The 26,246-nt window shown below is 49.8% G+C and overlaps 1 protein-coding gene across 1 annotated transcript in view; it reads left to right on the forward strand.

Annotated features, from left to right (window-relative positions):
* CCDC180 (coiled-coil domain containing 180) overlaps positions 1-26,246 on the forward strand; it is a 55,350-nt gene that overhangs the window by 8,397 nt on the left and 20,707 nt on the right. The window contains 16 exon segments of the mRNA XM_059073224.2: positions 1,153-1,316; positions 2,683-2,802; positions 6,560-6,639; positions 9,087-9,175; positions 10,901-11,023; positions 12,143-12,316; positions 13,168-13,283; positions 14,354-14,480; positions 16,108-16,147; positions 16,278-16,726; positions 18,216-18,442; positions 21,555-21,730; positions 23,245-23,425; positions 24,364-24,510; positions 25,181-25,325; positions 25,517-25,633. Coding sequence (XP_058929207.1) covers positions 1,153-1,316; positions 2,683-2,802; positions 6,560-6,639; positions 9,087-9,175; positions 10,901-11,023; positions 12,143-12,316; positions 13,168-13,283; positions 14,354-14,480; positions 16,108-16,147; positions 16,278-16,726; positions 18,216-18,442; positions 21,555-21,730; positions 23,245-23,425; positions 24,364-24,510; positions 25,181-25,325; positions 25,517-25,633 — 2,475 coding nt within the window.

The following is a 26,246-nucleotide window of genomic DNA, read 5'->3' on the forward strand; positions in this document are numbered from 1 at the left end:
CCCCCCCCCGCTCCACTGCCCAGGCATGAAAGTTCCTGAAATTACTCAGCCCCAGCACCTGGAACTCCGTGTCCATAAAATGAGGATAGTGATACTTAAACAGCAGTACTTGGTGGGAGGATGACATAAGAGGACGCAGCAGTGGCCACTCTCATTTTGAGACAAGCAGGAGTTCCTAACTTTGAACCATTTGATCGATTAGGGGAGTCAGAGTTAACAGTGTCCCACTTACGTTTCGGCGATTGACTTTCCTGTGTTTATTGTATGTATCACAGCTGGCACTTTCTACTTGCTCTGTGTGCATCTGTCTATCTCATTTAACTTCACCAATTCCTCGTGCTGTAAATGGCATTATCTTTACATTATGGCTACGGAACCGGAGGTTCAGGAGATACTTGCCAATGCCCCCCCAGCTGGGAACAGCCGGCATCAAACCTCAGCTTTCAGTAAAAATTGTTACTGAAATCTCTGCCTGCTGAGCTTGGTGGTTCTCACCCTTGCCCCAGGGCAGTGCATAGAGGGCTTTGGGACATGTGTGGGGCATTTTTGGCTGTCCCAGTCCTTGGGGGACTTGGGAGAGGCTGCTCTCATTTAAGGGGGTGAAGAGGCTGAATGGCAGAGCAGTGTCACACAGTGAAGAATCCTCCTGACCACCAGGCCAAAGGTGCCCTGGCGAGGTCCACTGGGAGGACTGCCAAAGGATGTCCTAGCTCTGATCTCATCTGGTAATTGGGTACTGGTTCTCATCACAACCATATGTGGCTGGTCCCTGGTAGCATGAGCACTCTGCTTTTGGAACAAATTTATAAAAAAAAAACAGTTAAACACTGAAAGCCTGCTGAAGTGCTTAACTCCAGTGAACTTAGAATCACCTTTTTAAACAAACAATCTGAGGGGGCCTTGGAGCTGGGTTGAAACTCACGTGGTCAGGGTTCATGGTTAAGCCTTCAGGAAAGACCCTTGTCATGTCCGTAGCTGCTGAGCCCCAGGCAGTTTCCTCGAGTGCCCAGCGACCCCACAGTACTCTTCAGACGCTGCCATGGCCCTGCTCGGCCCTCAGCCCGCATCTCACCAGCCCCCTCTCCAACTGAGCCTTGTTCTGACCTTGGAGAGCCCCCGCTCTGTCTAAAGCCTGCCCACCTGTGACTGCAGATCATAAACCAAACCCTGCTGGGCAACCGGAGGGCCCTCGCCCAGCTGTTTGTCAACCTGATGGAGGCCACGCTGCAGCGGGAGCTCGATGGCCACCGCCGCTGGCAGGGCCTGGTGGATGTCTGGAAGGCTCTCAAGAAGGAGGACCTGGTGCAGGGTTTCAGGTCGGTGGCTGCCCACATCACCCGAGGCTCTCCCCCTGCTCCCCTGGGCGGCAGCATAGGCGGGCGAGGGGGGGCACATTCTCCCTCCCTTTGTCGTTACTTTAAAATGCTCTTGCTTTTTCTGGTGGTAAAAGTAATAGGTGCTCTTTTTTAAAAGTCAAAATAGATAAAAGTATAAGGAAGAAATTAAAAACCACCATTAATTCCTCACCACAGTGAGAAGCACAGCTGATATTTTGGTATATTTTCTCCCAGGCTTTTTTAGACCCATACTGCGTAGGTAGATTTGTATCTTATTTTCTTCATACACATTTTCTCATAAGCATTTTCTGAGCACTGTACAAATTGTTTGAAAATGTTAGTCTGATTATCTGCCCACTGTCCACTCTTTACTCTTAACTGGGCCAGGGAGAGTGGCCATCCCTCAGGCTTGGGACACTTCCCACCCTGTGGTAGCAGGTTTTACCCATGGGGGAGGCAGGGTGAAGAGAGGGCCCATCTCCAAGCTTCTTCCACCAGATGGCACTTTTGTTAATACTGACACAAGGGTCCTGGAGCTTTTGGCCAATAAGGAAGGCTTTCTTTTGCTAAGAAAGGGACTCTTGGGGCCAGGATGTCTGAGGACACCAAAGAGTGTCTGTCTGTGCTGTAGCCGTGGGGGTGGGAGGCCCATCTGTACACCCACATTTCTAGATGGAGAGCACCAGAGTCTGACGCTGGGGAGGACGGAAAAGTGTATTGAGGTCTGGCTGCACCTGTACTTTCCCTGTGACCTTGGTCAAGGGCTTGAACATACAGAGCCTTTTTCTGCAGGTGCCGTGATGCACTGGTGATAGGGTTTCAGTGATGGTCAACAAGATGCTGTATGGAAAGTGCCTGGGCTTGGCCTGGGCTTGGACTTGGGAGGTTGTTAAGATGTCAGTAATCATCATCGGCGGTGATGGCAGGAGCTGACATTTCCTGGCATTTCCCAGGAGCCAGGCACAGTGCTAAGGGCTTTGCTCACATTATCTTGCTGGGTCCTCACAAGTAGTCCTTGAGGAAGGTACTGTCATTAGCTCCATTCCAGAAGAGGAAACTGAGATTCAGTGGGGGCAACTTGCCCAAGGTCACAGAGCTGGAGGCGGCAGTCAGGACCCACACCCGATCCGTGCCTGCTGGTCCCTCCATTCTTCTCTCCCCCCCTCTCCTTCCCTCTCTTTCTTGCCTCCTTTCCTCAGGGGCCTGGATGGAGGGGAAGGGGCTGGGAGTGGTGTCCGCGTGCTAGGGTTCTGAGCGTTCTTACCATGGGTCTCATCCCTTCTCTCCCATCCATCCACCTTGCCCCTCCTCTCCTCTGATTGTGCCGACGTGTCTGGACGCCCAGTGAGTTCATGGCCAGTGAAAGGATCCAGACTCCTCCAGCTGTGCAGATGGAGCTGGAGACCATGTTTAAGAACCAGAGCGCCCTGCAGCAAAAGCGGCTGGACCATCTCTGCACCATCTGGTACAGAAGGAGGGGCCGCTGGGGAGGGGCACCTTTCGGGGGTCCCTGGGGGAGGCAGGCACAGTCCTCAGCGTTGACCTTTCTTCTGAGGTGTCCTCCAGATCCGGCCATCTCCCAGTTCTCTGGTCCTGGGCTGGTTGCCTGGGTCCATGTTCTGGGGTGCCCCAGCCCCAGTGGCAACAGGGCACATGACACATTTGCTGCAGAAAGAAGTTTAGTGTGGCTCTGCCAAGGAGCTTGGAAGGGGGTCATGGCAGGGGTGAGGTCAGAGGGGAGCGGGGGAGGAGGGGCTGGGCCAGGGGCTAGACTGTTCCTGAGGGCAGTGGGGAGCAGAGTGACTCCATCAGCTCTGCAGTTTGGAGGGTGGGTAGAGGGGTATGAATGAAGCTCAAGGCTCGGAGGTTGGTGAGGAGGCTGCTGCCGTCAGACAGGGACCTGTCAGAGGCTGTGGATGCTTCCCTCAGACCTGGGTCCAGCTCTGATCCCATGATAAGCTCTTTGGCGGGGGCGTACTGAATGTTCTAGACCCTGGAAGCCCACCGTCTGGGGAGCCTGTAGCATCCACCCTTAGCAGCAGGATGGAGCCTGTGTGGTCCTGCAAGGCAAAGACATTTCATGTGTTGGGACCCGTGCACCTCGTTGGTCCCTTGGACGCTGGGATGGTCCCTCGTTGGACGCTGGGATGCAGGTTCTTCCCGTCTCCCCACCACAGAGCTCAAATTCTCCTGGGTTGTAAATGACTATTAGGACCCCCACAACGTGAGCCAGAAGGACTCCCTCAGGATTGGCATCTCCTGCCCCATGTGCAGCCACATTTTCATGCAGTGTGAAATTAACAACATGGGTAAAAATCTCAACGCAAGGAAAAGTGCTTTTGTTGTTTTCTCTGACTCCACTTACTTCTGACTCTGAGTCCCTGTTCATAAATCTGGGCAAAACTTAGCCTTTCTTGGGGATCCTGTCCACTGAGGGAAAGTTACGGAATCCCACCCAAAGCCAGGCCTGGTGGTGGGAGTCTGGCCATCAGACTTTGGTCCACACACATGCAGCTGGGCAACTGCTGCTGCTTCCAGATGGTTAGACGCAGGAATCTTGAGGAGGCTGCCTGAGCCCCTGAGTCCTCACACCCAGGCAACCATTGCTGTCCAGAGATGAGGGTCTTGCAGCTGCTCCCACAGTGCCACCAGGAAGTAGGCTGGTGGTACTGCCAGGCTGGCACTGCCAGGCACCCGCCATCCTGCTGTGTCTGCACCTTCCCCCAGCCCCTTTCTATTGGGTGAGGAGACAGTCCTGGTCCCCAGCGTCTTCCTCCTCCCCAGGGCTCTCAGCCCACTCCCACAAATGCCTTCTCCTCAACAGTGTTTTCGACTCTCCTAAGAACTCAGACTTTTGCAAACAAAATGCAGAAAGATTTTTAGGCTGATGTCTTTTGTGCCCCACCACATCCCTCATACAGGCTGTGAATGTGGGGCTGACTGCTGCCTGAGTGGTGGGGAGAGACAGGGCCAAAGACCTGGAGAAAAATGCATTCGTTGATGCTTCTGGCCAAAGCTGGGACACGCTGTATAATGGCAGTGCCTGCAGGCAGAGCATGGAGCTGGGTGTGTGATATGACCTGGCCTGGAGGAAAGTGGGGGCAGTTCTAAGAAATCAGAGGCAAGAGCACATTTATAGGACATAGGACCCAGCAGTGGGAATATATAAGAAGGTGAAGTCAGGACATAATCCCACTGTCTGGTAGCATTGCAAACACAATGCTTAAACACACAAATTTAAGGTAAAGTTGCAAAGCCTTGATCACAGAATTCCAGTGAGTGTCGAGCGAGGGTTTGGGTTTGTGGCGTTTGTGCAAAGAGGTCTGGACAGCTCCCACAAAGCACACTGTGTAGATACCACCTATGTTTCCTTGACCTGTCAGTGGCTGCTAGGGAGCCTTCTAATCAAGCCCGAGGAGCTGTTCCATGGAACTGCCTCATATGGGATCACACGTAGCACCCACGTCCCATCCTGGCCCAGAGCCCCAGGCGCCCGGCGAGGATCCTTGTTTTGGCACATGCCAGGCCCTCTGCAGGCTTGTGGGCAGTGATGGCAGAGGGGTGGGGAGTCTTATTAAGATTCCCAGGACCCCAAGAGGGAGTAATCCAAAGTCCCAGGAGAATCCCCATGGATTTTCCTGGACCCAGTAAGTATATGTGCATATAATTTAAAAATAGTTTTTAAACATAAAATCTGCATTTTGCTCTTTTTTTTTTTTTTTTTGTGGTACGCGGGCCTCTCACTGTTGTGGCCTCTCCCGTTGCGGAGCACAGGCTCCGGACGCGCAGGCTCAGCGGCCATGGCTCATGGGCCCAGCCGCTCCGTGGCATGTGGGATCTTCCCGGACCGGGGCACGAACCCGTGTCCCCTGCATCGGCAGGCGGACTCTCAACCACTGCGCCACCAGGGAAGCCCTGCATTTTGGAGTAATGTTAGATTTACAGAAAAGTTTCAAAGATAACACACAGAATTCCTGTATACTCCTAATCCAGCTTCCCTAATGTTGTCATCTTAGACTGCCAGTGGACACTTGTCAACACTAAGAAATTAACTTTGATGCATTCCCATTAAGTAAACACCAGACTTTTTCGGATTTCACCAGTTTTTCCACTAATGTCCTTTTTCTGTTCCAGTACCCAATCTAGGATGCCACATTGCATTTAGTACAATGTTTAGACTTGAGATTATGCCCTGCACACTCTTGTACCTACCTTTTGCTCTTTACTGTCCCACTGTGAGTGGGCTGCCCGAGACCATCCTGGGTTACACGTCTCGTCCTGACATAATTGTTAAGTGCATCCCCCTTTCATTGGCAAAATGTCCTGGTTTGGACAGTAAATAGCATGTCATACGCATTTTTCCACATCACTTAACGCCACCTGTAACTTCCTTAGTGGCTTAAAGCAACAATCACTTTTTTTGCTTCTCATGATTCTGGGAGCTGGCCAAGCAGTTCCCTGTGGCTGGGCTGGATGGCCTCACTCCCATGTCTAGAGCATCAGCTGGGGCAGCCGGGGCCTCTCTCCACTTGCTCCCTCAGCCTCCAGGAGGCTAATCCAGGCTTGTAGGCATGATGGTGGTGCTGGCAGAAGAGCTCCCTACAGCAAGAGAGGGCAAACGGAATGCATAAGCCCTGTCCCCAAGCCTTTTCTGTGTCATGTTTGCTAGTGTCCCATTGGCCAAAGCACATCTCATGGCCAAGTCCAGATCCAGGGGTGGAAAAATAGACTCCACCTGCTGGTGGGAGGACCTAATGATACCATTTTTCAATCTGCTATACTCTTTTTAGTGACTACAGAAGAGAATTCATGTATTTTATTTAGACAATTCCCTATTGTTGGAATGAAGGTTGTTTTTGATTTTTTGAGTGTTTATAAACAGTACTGTTAAGTAACTGTCTTAATGCATAAACTTTGTATGCATTTTATATTGTTATCTCTCATTAGGTTCCTCAAAGTGGCTTCCTGGGTCGTGTGATAACCATTTGTTTTTTTTCCATTAGAAAAATTCAGTTTTATTTTCTAAGTAAAAGGCTCAATAATGTTATTAGACCTTTTCACGAGGTATGCTTTTGGCACCAGGAAATCTCCAACAGGTCACTCATTTCATCGGTATTTACATAGATACTTCCCTAGACCCGTGTTCCTTGAAGATGCTACCAATTTTGGTAAGTGAATGTTTTATTCAAGTATGGCTCACTTGTCACATCTTCCTTCCCCAGTGACCTCCTGCCCCCCAATTACAGCAAAGCTCAGCTGACTGAATGGCATTCTACCCTCAAATCGCTGAATAAGCACCTCGGTGAGTGAGGTTTGTGGGATCCCACTTGAGTGTCTCCAGAACTCTGCTCCAGTAGTAGCTTTGTAGCAGCTGCAGTCTGTCAGCCAGTCATTTATGTGAGAGTCTGTTATAAACTTGGGAGTAGGTGGCAGGTTCCTCTTGGGGAAGAAGGGTTGGGGTGTGGAGAGAAGAGTAAACTCTGAGGGTTTATCTCAGACCCCTAGACCTTGCCTGGCAGAGCCCCTCCTCCTCCCACCGCCTCCCAAGTCACTGCCCAGCTGGTCCCACACTCTGACCCCTGACCACAGCATGGAGCCAGAGGGATGGCTCCAAGGACCACCTGTGAGGACGGCTCAGGGGCCAGATCCTGGATGTATGAGGTGCACTGTCCCCACTCTGGGACCTAGGGGAAGTCATGGCCTCTCTTGGCCTCAAATTCCTCCTCCATAAAATAGGAATCTCAAGAGGAGTAATAAAGGTACCTACCTTGCAGGGTTGATGTAAGAATCACATGCAATCCTGCAGTCCAGTCATAGGTCAGCACCTGGCTTGCTCAGTGCTCAATAACAAATGGTAATATTTAGAAATTCTCTATAACCACGGTCCTCAAACTCCAGCCCATGGACCACTGCCCGTTAGTAAATAAGATTCATTGGGACACAGCTCCACTCATTTGTTTACATACTGTCTCTGGCTGCTTCTGCTCTATAACAGCAGAAATGAGTGGTTGCAGCAGAGACTGTATGGCTCTCAAAGCTGGAAATATTACTATCTAGCAGAGTTTGCCAAGTCTTGCTCTAGAAGATATATTCAATACAATATTTCAATCTCCTTTGAGGCAACCCAGTGAGACCAGTGGTGTCCTTGCCCCTCTGTGATAGAGAAGGATTCAGAGGCACAAAGAGGTGAAGTGTCCTGCCCAAGGTCACACAGCTAAGGAAGTGTCACAGCCAGACTTGACCTGGGTGCTTTGGTTAGTAGTACCCACCACTGCTCCCAGGGCTCTCGGGTTTATAATTCCAAAGGTATTATATTATAATACCAAGCATAAGAGCCCTGAGACCCTAAATAATAGCAATGGCTGCCATTCACTGGACACCTCCTAGAAACAAGTGTGGTGCTGGGCCCTGGTAACCAGCAGGGTGGATCTCTCTTGAGTGCTTCCAGTCCAGAGCAGAAGCCAGACCACGCAGGATGTTACAGCAGGGAGTGGACAGGTGGCCAGCTACATGAATGTGTATTTGGGGGCACAGCCTGGTTAAAGGTTATAAGACACCTTGCCAAGGAAGTGATCATCCACTTGAGACCTGCAAGGCAAGTACAAGGTAGCCAGGCCCAGGGGTCAGGGGAGCTTTCTAAGCCGGAAGACTAGTATGTGGGGAGGCTGAGAGGTCAGACAGAGCTGGGGCCTTCCGGGAAAGGAGAAGGTGGCGGGCGAGGCTGGAAGATGCCAGAGGGCCAGACTGTGCTGGCCATGTGGCCATGTGCGGAAGGCTGAACTTTATCCTGAAGGCAGTGGGAACCCAGTGGAAGGTTCTGAGCTGGGAGTGATAAGGTTAGAGGGGGGGAACGGATCAGAGGGGTACAGGAACAGAAGCACAGAGACCGGGTGGGGGGCTTCATCATAGTGACTTCATAGGAAGGGTGGAGGTGTGCTGGCCTACGGGCCTCTCCCGTTGCGGAGCACAGGCTCCGGACGCGCAGGCTCAGCGGCCATGGCTCACGGGCCCAGCCGCTCCGCGGCATGTGGGATCCTCCCGGACTGGGGCACGAACCCGTGTCCCCTGCATCTCAACCACTGCGCCACCAGGGAAGCCCGAGAAACCAGCTTTATGGCCTCTCCTCACCAGTTCCACTACACATCTACCCTCCCCAATGTTCTAACTGCCATCCAGCCTGCCCTCCTCCCAGCCCTTGTCAAGGAACAACCACCACACAATCTTTGTGTTTTCTTTCAGTTTCTAGAAATGCCAGGACATTAAACTTCAGTTCCTTATCTTAGACACCAAGAGATACACCGAGGTGACTATAAACCAGAAAGAGTAGGGTGGAGGAAGAGGAGAAGATCAATCAATCAATTAATCAATCCATCAGCTTTTGAATGTTCTACTGGTCCATTCACTTCTTAAGGGGTTCACCACAGACATGATCTGTAAATGCTCCTTAATTTGCACCTGGTTACTGTTTTGTGACTCGGTGCAACTCCCCCAAAAGAATTTCACCAGCCTCGAAACTGAGTCAAGAATTAGGGTCAGAACAGACAAAGGTGGCTCCTTATTTGAGGTCCTTATCTTGGGGTATCAGGAACTTTGAGGCAAGGGAGATAGCAGCCCCTGATCCAAATTATCTCCACTTTTGAGGCACTTGGCTGGGGAGAAGCCTCTTCCCTGAGCGACAGGGAAACTCCTCTTCCCACCCCCCCCTCTTCTTCTGGAAGAGCTGCTGATGTCTTTTTTCTGCCTATGGAGACGCCTACCACGTGGACTGCATGATGCGGATCCGCTTGCAGTATGAGAAGACCTGGCAGGAGTGCCTGGCCCAAGTGCAGAAGTGCAAGGTGGGTGCCCCTCCTGGCCCGTCTGAGGAGAGGAGCACAGGGCATGCCCCTGCCCCTCTCCAGCCCGCATGCCCTGCTTTCCCTCCATGCTGGCCTCTGGGCATTCTGAAGCTGTTCCCTCAGCCTGGACCCTCTTCTCCCCCCAGCTGTTCCCACCCACCCCTCAGTGGCCCCCAACATGACCTCCTCCAGGAAGCCTTCCCGGACCCCACGGACAAAGTTTTACCATCTGATCACCTCAGCCTTCACCCTTGACCCTCTGTATCACTTCACTTTATTTATTCAGTGGAGGTCATGTCATGGGAGTTATTTCCAATGCTTCCCTTTTGTAAATAGTGTTGCCACTGGCATCACACACAACTTCACTCCACCCGCCCACCTCTGTTAGAGGGTGAGACAACGAGTCCTCTCACAACCCCCTTCAATTACAATGCCTGGTCTTCGGAGGTGCAAGGACATACTGTGTCAGAATGCCCCCTCCCTGCCTCCTTGGGAAACCTGTTTAGATGAAAAACCCCCCAAAGCCTAATCGTTTTGAAGATGGTTTAACCTGCCGGCTCTGGAGGTAGGAGTTCCCAGGCCGTGAGGGTCTCACCTGTGGGCACCAAGAAGCTCCTGTTCCTCCCGCCACCCCTCATGTGTGTGTCTGTTGAGCTTTGGCTCTGCCACCAAGACTCTGAGGTGAGCAGAGTTCAGGGGAGCAGAGCTCTTTCTCGTGCGATGCACGGTTGCGGGCGCTGTGGTCCCTGGGGGCTGTGCCACACTCTTGCACCCACTCTCATCAAATCCTACAAGGCCCTGCAGAGTGGGTGTCGCTGGCCCCATCTGGAAGTGAGAAGACCAGTTTGCAAAAGGCCCAGGGGCTGTCCGAGCCCACGGGGCTCTGCCCACTTGCTCTGTGGCCTTAGGGGCGGTCACGTGCCTCTCAGTCAGCCCTTTAGGGGCATCAGACTTTAGGAGTAAAGCCTGGAGGGAAACCTTGTGCCCTTGGAGAGCCTCCCCAAGACCACACCCCCAGCGCTCACCACCTCGTCACTCACGCCCTCCCCAGAGCCCCACGGCCCTGTGGCCCGGAGTGCTGACGCCTTGTACCATGCTCACGGCCCCTGGTTGGGTGCATGCAGGGGGTGAATGCTGACGTCCTCGTGTACCCCAAGAGCACACTCTGAGCCTGACAGAGGGCGCCTGGTGTTGCTGGGCAGCGGCGTTGGAAGTAAACCACTGGAGACACGTTTTTAATTTGGGGTGGTTGATTTTTTCTAGATTTTGTACATAAATCAAGTCTTTATTAATATAGAGAACTGGCTTTCCAGCTGGCATAGTTCCAGACAGGAAATGGGAGCCGTGTCTGGCTTACAGCCACCCTGAGGCCGTGTAGGATGGCGGTTCATGCCTGTGGGGTCTGCAGTAGTACAGTTCTGAGTTCAAATCCCAGTTCCACCACTTGCCAGGTGTGTGACCTCCAGCAAGTTCCTTCACTTCTGTGAGCTTTAGTTTCCTATCTGCCAAACGGGGCTAATGAGAACACCTCTGGGGGATTCAGTGAACAGGGGCAGCACACAGCACCTGGACACAGTGGGCAGATAAAGCCGGACTGTCTCTGCCGCTGTGGGAGTTTCCGCCGAGTTCTCGGGGATGGCTGGGAGGGGATCTCAGGGGGCAGGACCAGCCCTGAGGTGAAGCCCTTGTCAGCCCTAAGCTGGGCTCTGCCTTGTTCCTCTCCAGAAGCAGCTGCTGGACTGGAAGGCCTTCACTGAGGAGGAAGCAGAGAGCCTGGTGAGCCCGTCCTTCTTCCAGATGGTGGGAAATCTCCAGAGCAAGACAGAGGAGGAGCTGGAGGTCTTGCATGTGCGTAACTGGGGACCTGTGCAGCTGGGGAGCAGGGGGTGGGGCACCCGGGGTGCTGGGCTGTGAGAGGAGTGGGAGCCCAGGGGCTTACAACGTTGCTGTCACTGGTGCGTGCAGCCCCTCGGAGCAGTGCCCCTGTACCGGGTGCTCCAGGCTCACCCCTTGATGCCTCAGTCACCCGCGGACTCTGATTGAACAGTCTCAGGCAGTGAGTGTTCCCCGAGCCCTTGCCAAGTCTGGGTGCTGAAGGTCATGAGAAGCAATAAGCCTGCATCCCATGATGCTTAGAGTCTAGAGTAAGGGTCAGCAAACGTTTTCTGTAAAGGGCCAGATAGTAAATATTTTAGGCTCTGTGGGCTGTCAGGTTTCTGGCACAAATTTTTGCTCTGCTGCTGTCACATAGAAGCAGCCCTATGCAATGCAGAAATGAATGGGTATGGCCGTGTTTCAATAAAACTTTATTTATGGACACTGAAATTTGAATTTCATATAGTTTTTACATCATTAAATATCTTCTTTAGGTTTTCTTCAGCCATTAAAAAATGTAAAATCTGTGCTTAGCTTCCAAGGTTAAACAAAAATAGGCAGGGGGCTCTGTTTAGCTCACAGGCCACAGTCTGCCAACCCCAGACCCTAGGAGAGTATAAAAGACACACATGAAAGAGGGAGAGGTGAGGATTTAACAGTAAAGTGTGGTGTTTGGCTCAGGTGCTGAGTCAGGGAATCCAAAGAAGGAGGGATGCCCCAGGCCAAGGTGGGTATGGCCCACCTGATGCCAGGCTGGTGTCTAGGGTGACACCTTCTTCTTTGTAGACCCCCAAACTCCATCTTCTTCCTGTCAGGGACTTCAGTGGACACGGGGCAGGTCTAGAGATGGGACTTCAGGTCAGCCCGTCTGAGGGCATGGCCTTGGACAGACCAGAAATGCTGTCCCAGCAGAGAGGGGACCATGAGCCACGATGTGGCACAGAAGATAACCTCGAGGGATGGTGCCCAGGAAGTGACGGCCAGTGACATGGGCCTCCACTGGCCGGCAAGGGAGCCCCGTGAGTTGGGCTCTTCTCCTCAGCCTGGGCCAGTTGGCACTTAAGGCCCCTTCTCTGGGTTCTGCCACCGCAGAAATCCTTCGAGGCCGTGGCGAAGCAGACAGAGCAGCAGAGCTCCGATCTCTTCAGCTATTTCCAGGAGGCTGTGCAGCTGTGGGAGGTACATCGGAGCATGCTGCTGACGCAGGAGCTGGAGCTCGAGAAGAGGACGGAGCAGCAGCAGCAGAAGCACAGCCACGAGAGCCAGGTGTGGGCCCGGCGTCCAGGTAGCCCCACGGGGCATGAGCGAAGGGCCGCACCCAGACCATCAGCTGTCCCATGGCTCTGCTTGGTGGCCCGTGAAGTCAGCCGGCGTTCAGATACAAAGCAAAGCAAAAGAAGTTCAATGCACACTTCACACCATATTTTATGTATTTTACTTTTATAGAAAACTTAACCCCAAATGTATCTTAGACTCAAATGTAAAACCTCAAGCTACAGAACTTGAGCAGATAGGAAACTGAGGCTCACCTTGGTCACGGGGCTGCATGGGAGCAGAAGAATCCTGCCAGAGTCAGGTCCGGGCTGTGCGATGGGAGCCGGATCCAGACATGTCTGTGAGGGGGTCTGCATGAGAGACAGACAGACCGGGGGGCATGGAGCATCTGCCTCTGGCAGTCATCCTGTCCCCACAGGATGTGAGCTGGCCCCTACCCACCTGCCTTCACACAGTCTAGGGGTGGAGGGGTGCACTCAGCATCTGACGGCAAGCACAGCAGGTGAGAAAGAGCACAAGGAGTAGGTGCCTCCGGAAGGTGTAGCGGGGGCCTGCCCGGGCAGGCTGGGGGTGAGGGACATGTCCCTGAGGAGTCCCATCTAGGCGGGGTCTCCAGGGATATAACATAGACAGAGAAGAACATTCCAGGCAGGGAAAAGAGCCCAAAGGCCCAGAGCAGTGAGAGTAAGGGTGGTGGTACTTTGGGTACCCCTCTTTTAGAAAAGAGCCTGCCCGGGGCACCTGGACCTCAGCTCCAGGGGCAGCGTCTCTGCGTGTCACGTACACTCGTCGAGCTCTGGTAACTCACATCTGCTTCCTTCTGTTTGGGATGTGGCTGCCAGGCCCAGGAGGCTCACCTCGATAACCTCTTGGACCAACTGAGGCAGCAAAGCTGTGAGAATACCCTGAAGTTACACCTGGAAAAGGCCAAAGATTTTCTGAAGAATATGAAATGCAGGTAGGCAGACCAGATGCCAGGAGGGGATGGCCTGGAATTCGTATTCAAGATCAGAGGGTGCATGCCTAGGAGCCCAACCCACTGATGCCTCCAACTTCAGAGATCATTGTGGTTCTTTGCAGCTCTACCCTCAGCCAGCACAAAAGGTTTCAGGGAGAACTTTGATCAGAAAAGTTTATGGAGGGAGGTTTCTAGGCCATGTAGTTTAAAGGTCAAGAGCATGGACCCTCCCCCCACTTTCTTAAATTTTAAAACATACATGCTTTGTTAAAGAAGAAAAAAGTTAACAAATACAAACATGTAGGACATTCTCCTAATTTCTGCCCAACTTGTCCTTTTTGTGAACATAGACATTTATAAATGTGAATATATATATATATATACACATACAGTGTTTTAAAAATAAGAATTATTCTATAACTGCAGATATATTTTCATTTTTAAATGACCATCCATTCATTAATATGGATGCTTCATAATGATTTAACCATCCTCCAATTGATTAGCTTTTTAAAACTGGTGCCAATCTCTCAATATTAAAAACAGTTCCCTGTGAAATATCTTGTACCTTTGTGCCTTTGTACCCCTAATTCTATAAGGACTATTCACAGAAATGGAACTGCACCGTCAATTGACTGCAGTACTTAGATTCAGAAGTACATTTTAAAGCAAATGAGTAACCCCATGAACCTTGGTCTTCTTACCTAGGGAACAGATAAAAGTCTGGGCCTTGGGGTTTTGGAGTGCTTGATGGGATGATATAGGTAAAGTTCAAGGACAGGGTTAGTACAGTAGACAGGAAGTGGGAACCCATGTTACAACGTGCAGAGAACTCCCTCGCATGTGTTTCCTAAATGTTCTACAAAGAGTATGTATTCTTTGTATGATCAGGAAAATAACAAAACAAAACAAAGACTGTTATTGTAAAAGGAAACCTACGCAGTAGCTCTGCGCAGAACTGAATGCCAGATACAAGCCCACCTCCATGTGGTCCGAGGCACGGCCCTTGGCTGGGGTCTCTCACACCCAGCTGACCCCTTAGACAGTGGTCTCACCTCCCTGCCTCCCAGGTATGAGAGTTTTCATGGCCTCCTGACAAAGGAAGTGATGGAGTACCCAGCGATCATACTGAAGGAACTCAACTCCTACAGCTCCACCCTCAGCCAACACTTCTGTGTTCGTGAAATCTTTGAACAGGTATGGAGAGGGATACAAAGAATCCCAGCTGCTCACCAAGGACCAATGGGGAGAGGATGACTTCTAGGTCTTATTTGCCTCAATTTTGAATGCCTCTCTGGACTGTGGGGAGTTAGAATCTATGTCAGGATATCAAGGAGTGAGAAGCTAAAAGCATCCCCTACAGAGACCATCTCTTCTCAGATTAAAAGAGGTTGAAGGGCTCAGAATCCAGGCCTCGGGCTTGACTGGAATTATAATTAAAAGGCTAATTTATGTGACTCTTTGAGTTCCATTCACCCAACTCACCACTGCTGCATAACCCTCCGAAAATACAGCTCTGATGTACCCACTCTCCTGCTCAAAAGGCCCTCACCAGCTCTGCAGCCCCTACCAAACCCAGCCCACAGTCCCTAGATGGCCTCAGAGGGCCCCTGCCTCTGGTCCCCACCCCGACTCTCCCTGCTGCAGCAAACTCCTCACTCTCCCTGCATCCGCCACTGCCCCTGCCCTTCCTCACCCTGCTCCTCTGCTGGGATCCTTCTGTTTCCACACACCCCAAACCCACCCATACTTCCAGCCACTGCCAGTGACAGCATCCCCCCGACTCACTCCGACCCTCATCTCCCCTTCCTCACCCCGTCACCCCTCCTTTCCCTGAACGGGCTTGTACGTTGGTCGCTGTCAAATGCAGGAGTCCAGGGCATCCTGCTGGAAGGGGTTTTCTGAGGGGCAGGTGTGCCCTCCTAACTTTCGTCCAGCCTCGACTGCCCTCAGCAGTGTCCTGCACATTATTCAGACACACTGAGTGCTCCCTGGTAAATGCACGAATGCCCAGAGCGTCCTGGTCTGACTCTCCCAGAGTTGGCTCTTTCCCACACACGCACCCAGAGTCCTGCACGGCCAGGGCTGAAGATACTTGTGGCTGACACTGAACTCGGTGAGGGTTTCCTATAGGTGTGGGGTTCCTGACTCCTCAGAGCATCCCTCCCCTCCGCAGGGATCCCTGTCCCGATTGCTCGTAAATGCTCTGTGGGACACCTGGCTGTCGGTGGGGAAGCTCACTACCTTTGAGATCAGTCTGGCTGCCTGGGTTAAAGTGTAGGTGCTACTGTGGTCTGTGTGTCACAGGGAGGACACTGAGCCCGTAGGGTTTAAGGGGCTTGCCCAAGGTCACCCAGCTTGTGAGGAGCTGGAATTCAGATCCACTCTTATCCACGACCCACTATATCCACAACTTCACCACAGCCTGTGAGAGAGGGAATTTGTAGTGTTGACGAGGGGGCTCCCAGATCTTGTAAATCATGTTCGTTCTGTATGTTTGCATCCAGCCCTGGGTGCCGCAGATTCCTGCCCCTTTGTTTTCATCCCTCCATTTATACTGTCTTGTTTGTTGCTCCAGATCACTAGTAAAAATGTGTCAGAATTAGATTTTATTCTGTGATTGCCATTGTGTGATGAAAGCTTTGCTAGCCTGCTTGGGATTAAGGAAAACTGATTGGGAACACCGTGATTACCCCTGTGAAATAAGTGGTCAAGGCCTGCATCAGATGTAGAAGAGGAGGGGCGGGGCCTTTTCCTTAAAAGAAAAGATACGCCCTCAGAAGTGGCACTCTGCTCATTCAGTGTCCGTGTTTTTGCCTTGTAGAACTTGGAGGGTGAAGTCATTTTCCGATTGAGGGCACCAGGTAACACTTTTACAATTCGAGTCTGAGTCTCCCCGACTCCACGCTTGTGTATTCTGGGGGCTGGGGAGGCCCAATCAGGCTGCATTGGTAACCTGTCTCTTCCTGTGCTTTTGGGCTTGGTCATCAACAGAACCACATGAAAAGCAATTCCAGGAGAGAATGAGAAAACTGAGGGGCAGCGCAGACACGAACAAAGGTGAGGAAAGCTTAAGTAGGGGAACGAGTTCCCTCAGTCCAGTGGAAGAGATAGAAGAAGAAGAAGATCAAGAAATCGAGTCCCCCACCACTCAAGACGGGGTAGTAAGCCCACAGGAAAAGTCTGTACTGAGTGAAGAGATAGATGCGTCCAGAGAGGACTCTATTCCGGGATTAGAAGAAATGCAGGTTGAAAGAGACAGCTCCTTAAAGTCACCCCCGAACCAGGCAGACATGATGGTTCATGAAGAAAAAGAGGATGAGAAAAAGGAAAAGGTGGAGGAGGAGAGAGAGGAGGAGGAGAAAGAAGAGGAAGAGGAGGAGGAGAAAGAAGAGGAAGAGGAGGAGGAGGAGGAAGAGCGTGAGAGTTCATCTATGGATGAGGTAGGCCAGCAGCGGATTCACTCTCGGGTATGGAAGGTATGCTGTGTTCACTCCGTGTGTCCCTAATACAAGCTGGGGTCCTCAGTGGTGCAATTTCCACTGGGGTACATATAGAGAATAACAAATGTATGCACACCTTTTATTTTTGTCAGCAGGGATCCAATTCTTATCTCACAGCAATGCTTTTTAAATTTCACCTTTCTCTCCTCACATCCCATCTTGCAACCTACTCTGAAGTCATCCCTCGACTTTCCTCATCCTTCCCTGGTCCTCCCTCTTTCCCAGCTCCTCTTTATTGTGTAGACCAACTTAGCCTCTCTATTCCTTCTCTCTTCCCATTCTCTGGTTATGTAAGAAAAAAGATCCACATCCAAGTTGGCAAATAGCTCTCCTTAGAGTGCAGGGAAGTAACTCTCATATTAATAAATCTTGTCCTCCAAACACATTCAGACTCACAGAACAGTAATTTGGATTCCATAATCATGAAATTGCAAAAGAGTCTTTTCCTATATTGCTGTGGAAGAATTGGCATATGAGACCTCTTTTTGAACAGAGACCCCAAACTCAAATGCCCACCGGCATGTAATAGGAAAGAGGGCTGGACACCAAGTGTAAAATAGTGACACATGAGAGAGACTACTGTCTTAGTCCCTTCAGGCTGTGCTAACAGAACACCACAGACTGGGTGGCTTATAAACAACAGACATTTATTTCTCACAGTTCTGGAGTCTGGGAATTCAAGATCCAGGTGCTGGCAGCTTTAGTGTCTGGTGGGGGCCTACTTCTTAGTTCACAAATGGCTGCCTTTTTTCTGTGTCCTTACATATGGTGGAAGGGGCAAGAGCTCTCTGAGATCTCTTTTATAAGGGTACTAACCCCATTCACGAGGGACGGCTCTGCCTACATGACCTAATACCCTCCCAATGCCCATCTACAATTACCAACACATTGGGGTTATGAATTTTTGGAGGGACATCAATGTTCAGTCGATGGCAACCATGCAGCCATTATTCAGTTCCAGCCAACAATGCCCTGTGGGAATGTAGGCTCAGAATTGCCAGATTTTCTGATTTTTAAAAGAAATCAGAAATCCAGATTTTTAGGTGGAATTTCCCAATTTTAAAAAGGCACTGTATGGGCAAAAAGCAATTATAGGCAAGATTTGTCCCACAGGTTTACAACCTCTGATGTCAAGGAACCTGTGTTAGGGATCACCAGGTCTTTTTTTTTTTTTTTTTTTTTTTTTTGGCAGTATGCGGGCCTCTCACTGCTGTGGCCTCTCCCGTTGCGGAGCACAGGCTCCGGACGCGCAGGCCTAGCGGCCATGGCTCACGGGCCCAGCCGCTCCGCGGCACGTGGGATCTTCCCGGACCGGGTCACGAACCCGTGTCTCCTGCATCGGCAGGCGGATTCTCAACCACCGCGCCACCAGGGAAGCCCACCAAGTCTGTTTGTTGATGGCAAGTCTAACGTCTTGTTTTCTGCTTAGGTCAGAGCCCAGGAAGAGAGTCTGGGAGCGGTCTCCCACGAGGAAATGGAGTCCTTCACCACCTCCAGTGGGAACACTTACTTTGTCTTCCTGCCCCTGGAACAAGAAGAGAGTAGCAATAGGCCCCATTCCAACCTTTCCACCATTCTCTTCAATGACACTTCCAGTGCCAAGGTCCTAGAACAAGTGATCATTCCGTCCAGACTAGTTTTAGAAATTAAGAAACAGTGAGTAAAAAACCCCTTTATTCTCATTCTCCTTGAGTTTTATTAACACGGTGAAATAGTATAATGGAAGATGGGACTAGTTTCGATGGAAAAGCAAACACGTAGGTAACTGAGGGTAGAGATGAGAAACACAACACAAAGTAGCAGATGTCCAGGGATTTTTCGCAGTCACAGATTATACTCTGTGAGAGTGAACCCTCTGCCTGTCCCAGGATGACTTGCTGGCCTGGGCCTTGTATTTACACATAAGAAACAGGGTTTTCCCTACAAGGTGTTTCTGGGTTCTAGATCCTGGCATGTCTGTTAATATTAGAGTTCCTTTTCTTTTCTTTTTAAGAAAAATTATATAGATATAGACCATAGTTATGAGTATATCAGTATGGTATTTTGCTCTGGTTATGTGACACATTTAATGTAGAAAATTGAAAAAAGTACAATGAAGAATATAGAATAATTTTACCACTGAACATTTACGACCCTGAACTCCCAAATTTCTTTCTGGTCCTTTATGTTTGAATTTGGAACAAATGTGAAAATTTGCATTTGGCCCTTGGATAGCATTTGCATTGCCCTCCTGATACTACAGTGTCATAGCTAGGAGTAACCAGCTAGAGATCACCTGATTAGTCTACCTCCCATGTTTACACATGGACAGGAGACCAGAGGCAGGGAGTAGAAGGAGTAAAGTCAGGCCTTTGAACTCTATTCTCCTTCACCTCAGCATCATCTCACCTTGAAAATGTCTTCTGACTTGAACCTCCTCCTCCTCCTTCCTCTGTCACAGGCCATTGTCTGCCCTCTCCATAGACCAGGGAATGAAGTAAAGCAAGGACCACCATTGGAGCTAATATTTATTGAGAAAGTTTAATACTCTCAATAACTAAGAGAGGGGTACTGTAATTAGCTCATTTTACAGGTGATTCTAGAAACTGAAGCTCAGAATTAATAACTGGGACAAGATCTCTGAGATAGGAAGTAATTAAATCCAGGATATGAACCTAGACCCTGTAATTCCAGAGTCTTGAACCAAACACTATGCCATCTGGCCTTGGGACCAACCAAAAAATAGTTCTGTGTTCAACGGATTGGATTTGAATGTTGAAGCATAGCATATATACCGAAAAGTTTGGAAATTGTGAGCATATAGCTCAATTAATTACCCAAAGGGAACACACCCAGTAATCAGTACCCACAGGAAAGTCAGCGCTACCAACCCCCTTCATGTACCCATCTCACATCACTGCCCTCCCTTACCCAAGGATAACAAATATTCTAACTTCTGAATTAGTTTTGCTTGTTTTTGAACTTATTTAAATGGAATCACATAGAATGTATTCTTTTATGTCTGGCTTCTTTTGGTGAACATGTGTATACATTTCTGTTAGATATATAACTAAGAGTGGAATTGTTGGGAAATTGACTTATATGTGTGTCTATCTATCTTTTGGTCCATCTGTCTCAGAGGAGATACAACCAAAAGATACTGCCAAAGAGGTTTCAAAAGTGGTTTTGTTTTAACAGTTTACAGCAATGTATGAGAGTTCCAGTTACTCCACATCCTCACTTGGTTTTGTCAGTAGTTTTTATTTTAGCCATTCTGGTGTATGTGTAGTGGTGTTTCACTGGGGTTTTAATTAGCATTTTCCTGATGAGTAACAATGCTGTGTACCTTGTCATATACTTATTGGCCATTTAGTAATCTTTCTGTGAAATGACTAGCCAAATTTTTTGCCCATTTTTTTTTCTGGTGGATTGCCTATCTTATTTCTTATTAATTTATGTGAGTTATCTATCTCAGATATGAGTTTTTTGTTAGTTAAATACAGGGCAAATGTTCATCCCCTCTCTGTGCTTGCCTTTTTTACTCTCTTAAAGATATCTTTTGATGAACAGAAATCCTTTCAATAAGGTCCTAGTCATCAGTTTTTTTCACTAGGGTTAGGGTAATTTCTGTCTTATCTAAGATATCTTTGCTTGCCCCAAGGTCAAGAAACTATTCTCCTGTGTTATCTACCATAATGTTATAGTTTTAAACTTTCATAGTTAGATGTACAATTTAACTGGAATTAATTTTTGTTTACGTATGAGGTAGGAGTCAGATTCATTTCTTTCCCATATGGATAACCAGTTGACCCCAGGCCATTTGAGAAGACTCTCCTCTCTCCACTGCTCTGCCAGGCCTCGCATCACTACCTTCCCCTGATTGATTACTGTAGCTTTATATTAAGTCTTATTATCTGGTGGTGTAAGTCCTCCAACCCTGACGTCCTCCAAGATTGTTTTGACTATCCTTGGCCCTTTGTATTTCTATATAAGTTTGAAATCAGCTCATCAGTTTCTGAAAGAAGACATTTGCCGAGCTTTTAACTGTTATTGTATTGGATGTGTAGATACATTTGGAGAGAACCAACATCTTAACAATATATAGCCAAGAAAATCACTCTACATTTTAACAGGATGAAATAATAAACTGGGAAGAATATTTGCAACTCACATCTCAGTCAAAGGACCTCATGTTCCCCATACATAAAGAGATCCTAGAAATTAATAAGAAAAAAGGCAACTACACACTAGAATGATGGACAAAAGATATTAATGGATAGTACACAGAAAAAGAAATTTAATAGTCTTAAACACATGAAAATATGCTCAGTCTCAGTCATAATATGACGAAATTGTCAAATTCAAGAGTTTGACAATACATTCTGAAGCTATGGATAAATAGGAACTTTTATTCATTGTTGGTGGGAGTTCAAGTTGCCTTGCAACAGAAGCAGTTTGACCGTATCTACCAGAGCCACAAATGTATTTCAGGCTTTGATTCAATAGTTCCCTTTCAGGGAATTTATCCTATAGAAATTGTTCTACACTTGACATATGTACGAGGTTATTCATTGCAGTCTTCTTTGTAAGAACAAATGGTTGGAAACCACCCAGTGTCCTTCAGTAGGGGGTCTGGCTAAATGAATGATGGTCCACCCAAACAAAGAGATACAATGTAGTGGGAGATAAAATAAGGAAGAAGGAGTAGAAGGGGGAAGCACTTTAAGTATCAGTGTGGAAAGATATCTCCCTGGTCACAATTGCTGACCCTCGCTGCTCTCTCCCTTAGGCTTCGAGGTGGCTTTTTTGAGCACTTAGAGAAGTGGTTTGACCAATGTGCCCTCAATGCCCGGGTCATCGTGACCACCAAGATTGATGAGCTGGATTCAGAACTGAAGCTGCGTCTGCACCTGCACCAGCCAAGAGCCCAGCTCATTGAAAAGGACATCCACAACGTCAGGGCAGGTACTGCAGACCCCCGTTGTCTGTGCCATTGCAGCCCCACGTTCATTAGCAGCTTATACCACGCAGTGCTTAGCATGTTGTCATCACACGTTGGAAGATGTACGTGAGGGTTCGTACCTCCCAGGTTGGCAGAGAAGGTTGTACTCAGAATCCTCATTTAAGGTTTTTTTAAAGAAGGTGTTAGATGCTGAAATGAAGAGTATTGTCCTATTTTAGCTTTGTGGATACCAGATATGCTCACACACCTGTCAGACACATACCTGCATGGCAGATGCCCCAGAGGCAAGCCTGTAGTTCAGGAATCAGAGCTAACAGGCTCAACCTGTCTAGCTGTGGGATTCTGGGCAGGTTACCTGACCTCTCTGATCCCTTCCTAACCTGCAGAGGGCATGCTGTTGGTGGTAATTAACTCTCCTTGAAATGGTACAGTGAGGAATCATGAGCATCTGGCATAAGCCAGAACCTCCAGAAGTGGTAGCCATTATTTTCAGCTTATAATTTTTAACACTTAAAAAGACATGCCATTTCTCTCTAAGGCAGAGGGCTCCATTAATTGGAGGGAGGGCACCTTTATTTGGATCCCTCAACGGCTCCTGTCAGGTTTTTACTCCAGTCATACTTTAAGCTCCATTATTGACCCTGAAAGCTTCCAGAGAGCCTCCACATGACCCCACCCAACCCCCTATTATTGCCTGGAGCAGCGAAAGAGGGTGGACTCCAGAGGCCCAATGCTTGTGGTCTTGGGAGACCAGCTTGACTTTTGGAACCTCGTTGTCCTCATATGGGAAATGTGTGCATTAATTATAAATATAAACAAAGATGCTCCCTGAAGGCTGGTTTCCTTCCCCTTCCCTGGCTCCTGGCCCAGTGCATAATGTGAAAAACGAGGCTGGAGAAGCAAAGCCCCAGAATCCCACCATTTGTTTTTGGCAGAGCTGAGACCATAGCACTTCCTCCACTCCAGGCAGTAGGAGGTGAGAGGAGGTGAACTGGGACTCTCTGCTAACTGTAAAGGCCTATGATGGAGCTCTTGAAGTCCATAGTAACTGAGGCTCATTGGAAATGAGAAGCCACTGATATAAAGGGGCACATGCCAACTGCCCCGCTTTGTGCTGGCTGTTTTCTCCCAGGCCTTCGCCTCAAGATCCCTACCCTCCCCAACACCCATCCCACCTGCTCCTGGGGTGGGAGGTGCTCTCCATCTCCCAGACTTCGTTCCCTTCTGCTGCAGGCAGGGTATCTCCACCAGCAGGCACCTCCTTGGTCACAGCCAGCCAGATCCTCCTCTCCAGTTAAAGACCCAGGGCTGTCTCATATTGGCCTCCCTGAGATCTGTCTGTGTCCGTTCCCAGGCCAGGCCCCGGGGAAGGCAGTGGGGACAGGATAAGGGACCTTGGCCTGAAAGGTCCCTGCTCTGTAGCTGGCCTGGGAGAGGCACACCAGTGTCCAGGAAAGCGCTGTCGTGAGCTGGCTTGAGATGCTGGAGGGCCTCATCTCCCCTTGTCCTTTTCCAGCCGAACTCTTGCTTCACCAAGAGCGGCTGGACAGCCACTGTGCGGGGGTGATGGAGAAGCTGAGGAAGGAGAAGAGGATGTTCTGCCAGTTCCAAGAGGAGCAGAACATGAGGAGCAAAAACTTCCAGCGCAAGATTTACGACATGGAGCACATCTTCTTGAACGCCACCAAGAGCCAGAAGTAAGGGCACTGGGGGTCTCAGCTGTAGCCTCGTGGCCCTAGAATCCCAGCCAGGTGGCTGCTCTCAAAGGAGTGGTCCCCCCCACCCTCTGTGGATAATAGAAGGGTCAGGGTTTCCAGAAGGGTCTTCACCTCTTCACAAGGGTGCCACTGTGTGAAGCGTCTGGTGGGGGGCTGGGCGCTGGGGGTGGGGGAGCAGCCAAAGAGAGGAAAGGGTGCCCGTGGTCAGAGTGCAGGGGTGCAGATGATGTGCCCTGAAACGTCCATGGTGGGAAAGACTGCTCCTATCAGGGGAAGTCAGGAAGAGCTTCCTGCAGGAGGCCCTAGGGCCTGGGATGGAGAAAGGTGGGGAGGGGGCAGGGTTCTCCCATCGCAGAGGAGCACTGGCCCAACTTGAGGTGCGGATGCCCTGCTCTCAGGGCAGAGTGAGGGGTCCTGGGAGGCCCCTCAGGGGTTTGAGATGAGGCACCTGTGTGCCCAGGGAGGCCTCCGTCCGGTCACCGGTGAGGAGCCCTCACAGGTGTCTACCATGGTCAGGTGCACAAGAGGGAGCTGGTTAGGGTAGACTTGGGTATAAAGAGGAAACCTGCAGCCCGCTCTTTCAGGGATTCCCGGGCTCCAGGACCCACGTCTGTGGGAGTGAGTTAGAGAGAGCTGGGGGAGGGAGGAGGGGGCGGAGCCAGTAGGACCTGGGGATTCTCTTAGCAATCTGGTGGCAGGGGCTGGACAGAGGAGAGGGCTGCCCTCTGGTCCAGCTCACTGAGAGCCCCACACGCACTGGCATCGTGAACTTCCTTCTAAGGCCTCTTTTTCTACCCAGAGAAGACAGGCAGTGGTTTTGGTGACCCCACAGCTGGGCATGACATGTGGAGCTCAAGCCACCTCCCAGGCTGCCCGCCCGTGCCCAGGTCACCACCCTGCCCTCCCATGTCCCCCAGGCTGGTCACTCTCAGCAGCACTCTGCACCGGGAACTGCTCAGCTACGTCGACGTCGTCCAGGTGTCCCTGCGCAGCTTCCGCCAGTACCTGGAGGAGAGCCTGGATGAGCTTCGATACACCAACGTTGAGTTTGTCAGGCACTGCAGGTGAGAGCCAGCATCTGGGGCCTCTGTGGGCCACTGGACTTTCTCTATTGAGAGGTGGTCTTGTTTGCCCCTCCATTTTTTAATAGGGACAAAATATCCGTAACATAAAATGATCCATTTTAGCCATTTTAGGTGTCCAGTTCACTGGCATTAAGTACATCCACACTGTTGTACAACCATCACCACCATCCATCTCCAGAACATTTTCATCCTCACAAACTGAATCTCTAAACACTAACTTAAACACTGACTTCCCATTTTTCCCTCCCCCAGCCCCTGGGAACCACCATTCTATTTTCGGTCTCTATGAATTTGACTACTCTAGGGACCTCGTAGAAGTGAAATCACACCAGATTTGTTCTTTTGTGTGTCTGTTTTTTTCACTTAGCATAATGCGTTCAATGCTCATCCATGTCACAGCATCTGTCAGAATTTCATTCCTTCTTAAGGCCCAGTAATATTCCATTGTGTGGATGTACCACATTTTGTTTATCCATTCATCTCTTAATGGACATTTGGGTTGTTTCCCTGCTTCTGACCTTGAGCTACCTGCATTTGTTTTTCCATGATCTTGTACTTTTAATCTAAAGCCTTGTCAACCACAGTATTTGGACTGGGTGGAAAGGTTCAGGTCTGATCAGTGGATTTATTTCTCCCAAATTATTTTCAGATTGTTCTCAGAGGGAGGCAACTTTTCTTCTGAAGAAATTGACTCACTGTGTCATCGACTGGAGAAGGAAGCTGGCTGGATAGAGTTTGTTGAAAATTTAATCATGATCAACATGGAGAAGATGGAGAGAGAGTACGTGGACCAGGTGAGTGGGCTCCACCACGACCTCTCGCCAGGCTCCCGTGATACCCGCTTACAAGGTGGTTGCCTTGCTCACTGCCTGATAGACTGGTCAAGCCCCCTTTCCAACCATTAACTGCGCCTGTCCCCCTCTGCTTCTAAAGTCCAAAAGCTCCAAATTAAGCCCCATTCCTTTACTTTTTCTCTTTCTTTAAGGCTAATGATGTCATCAACAAGTTTGAAAGTAAATTCCATAACCTGTTTGTGGACCTTATTTTCATAGAGAAAATCCAGCGGTTGCTGACAAATCTGCGCGTGAACATCAAGTGTGAGGTAGGACAGATTCATTCTTCATCTGCCCCATGGGACTTGAAGTTTATCACGCACACCTGCATGCCAGGCACTGTCCCAGGTGCTGGGGATACTGGTGTGGTCTCTGCCCAATGGGACTTGCACTCCAGCCCGGAAGTCAGAGATTAAATCGTAATAGTTTCTAACATCCACTGAGTTATTATGCATCATGCAGCCTGCCAGTGGGCTTATTTTGCTTAACTGTGTGAGTCCTCACAAGAGCTGTGTGAGGCAAGTACCATTCTTATCCCCATTTTAGAGATAAAGAAACTGAGGCAGAGAGTCATTAAGTGACTTAGGGCAAGAACACAGAGTTCTTAAACGGTGGAGCCAAAATGTGAACCCAGGTCTGACTGACACCAGAAATTCAGGCCTTAACCATGCCAGGCCATCTGGGCTACAGAGGCCATGAGGGCTGTGTGAGGTGCGTGGGGACGTAGAGGAGAGGATTTCACCTGGACTAGGAGCGTGGTGTTTCCCAAGCCTTGATGGCGAAGGAAGAGCCAGCCAGGCAAGAGAGTGGGGAGCAGTGTCCTGGAGAGATCGTGAAAAAAAATCCTGGGGAGCTGGAGCCAAGAGGAGAGAGAGCTCGAGC

Source organism: Kogia breviceps, chromosome 8 (assembly GCF_026419965.1).
Source record: "Kogia breviceps isolate mKogBre1 chromosome 8, mKogBre1 haplotype 1, whole genome shotgun sequence".
In the NCBI taxonomy this organism is placed as follows: domain Eukaryota; kingdom Metazoa; phylum Chordata; class Mammalia; order Artiodactyla; family Physeteridae; genus Kogia; species Kogia breviceps.